Source organism: Aptenodytes forsteri, unplaced genomic scaffold, assembly GCF_000699145.1.
Source record: "Aptenodytes forsteri isolate BGI_AS27 unplaced genomic scaffold, ASM69914v1 Scaffold142, whole genome shotgun sequence".
Classification (NCBI taxonomy): Eukaryota; Metazoa; Chordata; class Aves; order Sphenisciformes; family Spheniscidae; genus Aptenodytes; species Aptenodytes forsteri.
Window position 1 is genome coordinate 463561 of NW_008794598.1, and position 4331 is coordinate 467891.

The 4331-nt window shown below is 63.8% G+C and overlaps 1 protein-coding gene across 1 annotated transcript; it reads right to left on the minus strand.

Moving 5' to 3' along the window:
- Positions 1 to 1058: 1058 nt before the first annotated feature.
- OLFML3 (olfactomedin like 3) lies at positions 1059 to 3420 on the minus strand. The gene is made up of 3 exons (XM_019470342.1): positions 3337 to 3420; positions 2556 to 2841; positions 1059 to 2099 (listed from the first exon to the last, which is right to left on the minus strand). The coding sequence occupies exons 1-3, from the start codon at positions 3370 to 3372 to the stop codon at positions 1315 to 1317; spliced, it is 1107 nt and encodes a 368-aa protein (XP_019325887.1). The 5' UTR covers positions 3373 to 3420; the 3' UTR covers positions 1059 to 1314.
- Between the last annotated feature and the right edge of the window lie 911 nt (positions 3421 to 4331).

Here is a 4331-nt window from a genome sequence, read left to right on the forward strand (position 1 = left end):
ATGTGACCCTCACCTGGCCAGACCGGCTCATGGCTTCAAGTGTTCAGCATTTGTCCCCAGAATTGATCTCTGATGGGGAAAAAAGGGATGCTTAATGAGACATAAACACCTCAATTCATCCTCTGTGCTCTCAGGACACTGTGACAGGAACAAATCACAGCAAATCTGAGTTTCTGGGGGGCCCATGGCATCTCTGGCCAGAAATGGGCCAAATCCTGCACCCTTCAGGGATGCAGTGCAAGCGGCAGCGTGTGGGACAGTTGCTGCTGGGTGACGTGGCGGGGACTGGAAGGACGTGGTGTGGTGGTCACGTGAGGCTGTGGCCGTGCCTGGCAGATGCCTGCTGCAGCCCCGTCCCCGTCCTCGGGGACAGGGGTCTTGAGCCCTGGCAGTGCCGGAGCTGCCATCCCAAGGGACTCCCAGCGCCTGCCCTCTCCTGCCGCATCTCCTCTGGGGCACTGCCACCGTGGGGCCGTGTGGGGACTCAGCACCGGTGAAACAGGGACGGGAAGGGGCTCAGGGACCCAGGGCCTTACGTAAAGGGTTTGTGGCAATCCTGCGGCTGCAAGGGGAAGACGACTGTGCTTCATTAGAAGTGAACTCGGAAAATCAGCAGCATCTGGTGCCTGCTGGGTAGGACGCCTCCCCGGCATGCGAGGAAAATCTCCAGTTGTCCTCTCAGATTAAGGGATTTTGCTGTTTGCTCACAGTTTTGTACATGCAAAACAGGCTGGCCCTGGCCAGGCTCAGAGGTCCCCTTGCTGCAGCAGAAGCCTGCCCCAAGCCCCAGCTTAAATCCCTGCCCAAAGCCCCAGCCAAAATCCCTGCCCAAAACCCCAGACGAATCCCCCAACCCAGCCCCCCTGCCCAGACCCCCAACCCGAGGAGCTGTCTGCGCTTGCTGCTCTTGCCAGCCCTGCATGGACACCCCACCCTTGGGAAGTGTCTTTTGGGGTGACTCTGGAGCAATATGGAGCTCACGGCTCTGGCAGCCTGGCCCCATCGCCCCGCGCACCCCCCAAGCAGGTGGCTGCAGCTCGCTGCGTAGTATTTATTCATTATATCACAGAGAAGAAAATCTCATTAAATTAGTCCAGGTTTCTACAGGGTGGTCCTGGGCAGGGACGCCTGGTGCAGGTGGGTGGAGGGTGGCCAGGGGCAGGGATCCAGCATTTCATCATTTCACAGTGATGGGAGATGGGGCAGAGATGCCGTCCCGTGCTGGGGCCGGCTGGGCCCCATGGGTGGGATGGGCAGAGCTGCGCTTGCCCAGGCGGGGTGGCTGGACGTGCGGGGATGCCCTGCCGTGGCCCCTCAGACCTCCAGCTTCTTCTTCATCTCCATGCGGTAGATGATCTGGTAGCCGTCATCCCAGGCGTAGATCTGCCTCTCCCGGGGGCTGTACTTCATGCTGGAGTGGGAGCCGTAGCGCTTGGGGAAGTAGACGAGGGAGGCATCCTCGGGGGCCAGCGTGCCACTGACGTCAAAGACGCACTGCACGCGGGAGCGACTGGGCAGGCGGGTGTTGTAGACCACGTGCAGTGCCCCGCACACCACAAAGGCGCCCTCGGCGTTCTCCCGTGGGCACGGCGTGTCCCACATCTGCTCGATGTCCAGCGAGGTGGGGTCCAACTTGGCCAGGCATATGTTCTTCTCATCCTCCTTGGTGGCATAGATGGCCCAGAGCCCCTCCTCATCCGCCGCTACCTCGATGTAGGTGAAGGGGGAGAGCCCGAAGACAGGGATCTGCTCCTCGGCCGGGAACACCGAGCTGTCCACCACTGTCTTGTTGGCCAGGTTGAACTTGATCACCTGGAAGGGGCCCTGCTGGCGGATGTAGTAGAGGTGCCCATTGTAGACAAGGTGCCCTGTGCCCACCCAGGGGTAGGGCAGTTTGATGCGGGCAGCCTTGCGGGTGGCAGAGAAGAGGGTGAACTCCCGCATGCGGGGGAAGACATACACCGTGTCGTTGGCAGTGCCGTCAAAGACGTAGATCTTCTCGGAGTTCCCTGCGGCATCCTTGGTCCAGAGCCCCGAGGTGCTGCCGAAACGCTTCAGGATCTTCATGGCTCTGACGCTCGCGATGGTGTCGCTGCAGTCTGCAAGAGTGGAGCAGCTGTGAAAGCCTGGAAGCCACCCGGCCCTGCAGTGGGGACTGCTCCCACCCCGCACCGAAGTCACACAGGTCCTGCTGCGTCCCACCCCAGCCCTCAGGCAACTGCCTTGCAGACTCGCTGCAGAGGTTGCAGTGCTGTCCCTGGTGGCATCGAGAAGTCCCCTTGTGCACCCATGCCGCAGGCAGGGGAGGCCACCCTCACCCCAGCCCTGCCCCAAGGGCTTTGTAGAAGCCCAAAGCTCTGGCCTGGGGCTTGGATGCGGCTCCCAGGCAGCTGCAGGGATGTGGGGTTTTGTGCCAGAGACACCTGAAAGATGCTCTGCTGGGACGTAATGCCACAGCATGCGGCCGGGGAGACTTGGACCTGGGTGGGCTGGGAAGGCCCGGGATAACCCCACACCTGGGATCATCTCCCCAGGGAGCCACGGCAGCCCCTCACCTGTCAGCTTGGTGTACTTCTCGTTCTTCCTCTGCTTGGCTGTGGCCACCTGCTTCTCCATCAGCATCTCATCTACCTCCACACAGGGCGGTGCGGGGTTCTGTGTCTCCAGGTAGTCCACCTCACGCTCCAGGCGGTCCACGCGCACCGCTGCGCTCTCTGCCTCTGACCGCATTGCCTCCCGCTCCTTCTCTGCTGTCTCGAGCATCCCCAGCACCTGGTTCTTGAAGTCCCGCAGCTCCGTGGAGTAGCGGCTGCTCTGGTCGTGCCACTGTGAGATCCTCTCCTGGGGCAGCCAAGGGGACATTGAAGTCTCTGCACTTCACAGCCCATCCGTGGCAGCTGTCCCACTGCCTGCACGTGGCTGTGGGAGTCCCCAGGGCCACACAGCACTGCAACCCTGGTGCTCGTGTCTCTGGGTCCCATCCTGCCACGCTCCTGCACCTGCGATGCTCCTGTACCCACAATGCTCCCAGACCTGCAATGGTCCCTCTCCTGTGATGCTCCCAGACCCGCAGTGCTCCCAGACCCGTGATGCCCCTGCTCCCGTGATCTGCCTGTCCCACGGTGTTCCCATTCCCATCATGCTCCCATGCCTGTGATGCTCATGCTGGGCTGTGCAGCGTGGGGACTGGGGCACCCCATGCCAGCTCTGCTCTGCCCCCATCCCGGCTTCTCCTTGCCCCAGGCCTACTCCCAGCCCCACCGGCTGCCAGGGAGGAAGGGCCTGGGAGCCCCGCGGTGGGGTGAAGTGGGGTGTGGGGCCGGCGCGGGGCCCTACCTCCAGGAGGGTGAGGCGCCGCTCCACGTACTCCATGAACTGCTGCTGCTGGGCGCGGAGGGCCGCGGCAAGGAGTGGCAGGGGGGGGAGGGGGCGAAAAATGGCTGTCGGAGGGTGCAGCCTCCACCTCAGTGCTCAGGAATGCTCTGGCCTCTCGCAGCCCTTATTGAATCCAGATGTGAAGAGGGGAGGAGAGGCTGCTCCTTCCCCGCAGGCCAGCCCCAGGCGCCTTAACCCCTTCGCGCCCTAGCGGGTGCCCACAGCACTCCTGCATGGTGCCAGCGAGCTATGGGGCCGGGGCAGGAGCCTGGGGACGCGCTGCTGCTGGCACTTGTGGGGTGCAGGATGTGGGGAGCGGGGAGCGCTGCAGCAGCCCCATGCAGCAAGGGAAGGACGCGTCCTCTGGTGCTGGGGACAGCATGAGTCGCAACGTGGGGCCAAGCTGGGCCTGGTGCGAAGGTACGGGCACAGCCGCAGCCCTGGCTCCCAGCACGCCGATCTGCAGAGATGCCTGAGGCAGATGGCCAACCTGAGCTTGCCTCAGCCACGTGCCAGGTCTGGTGGAGTCAAAGCTGGGCCAGCATCGTGGCCACCAGCCCCCCGGGCCTGTGGCACCCCCTGTCCTGGCTGCTGAGCTGGGAGCTCCTGCCTGCTCCTGCCTCACGCTGGGGTCCTGCGCGCTCCCCCCAAGCGGAGCCATTCTGGCCCAGCAGCTCGACCAGCTGCCAGCAGTCAGCCAGGGGCCACCCTGCTGGGTGCACCCGCATGCTGCCATTTGGGGCCATTTGCTCAGCACCTGCTCCCAAAGATGCCCGAGTGCTGGTGCGGAGCCACACAGCAGCTCCTGCACCCCCGTGCCAGCCGAGGGATGGGGCAGGGCCCAGGTGCAGCGCGACAGACAGAGGCTGCAGCTCTGTGCCCAGGACGCAGCCAGGCCTGCGGTCGTGCCTGCGACCCACCCAGGGCTGGCGGTGCTGCCGGCACAGGCTGGGGCA

What these genes read in the sequence shown, in the direction of transcription:
- OLFML3 (XM_019470342.1), bottom strand. Translation starts at nt 3,372, where the DNA reads ATGGAGTACGTGGAGCGGCGCCTCACCCTCCTGGAG. An exon ending in GGCGCCTCACCCTCCTGGAG is followed by an intron (nt 2,842 to 3,336) that starts GTAGGGCCCCGC and finishes TGGCTGCCCCAG; the next exon opens with GAGAGGATCTCACAGTGGCA. An exon ending in GAAGTACACCAAGCTGACAG is followed by an intron (nt 2,100 to 2,555) that starts GTGAGGGGCTGC and finishes CCACTCTTGCAG; the next exon opens with ACTGCAGCGACACCATCGCG.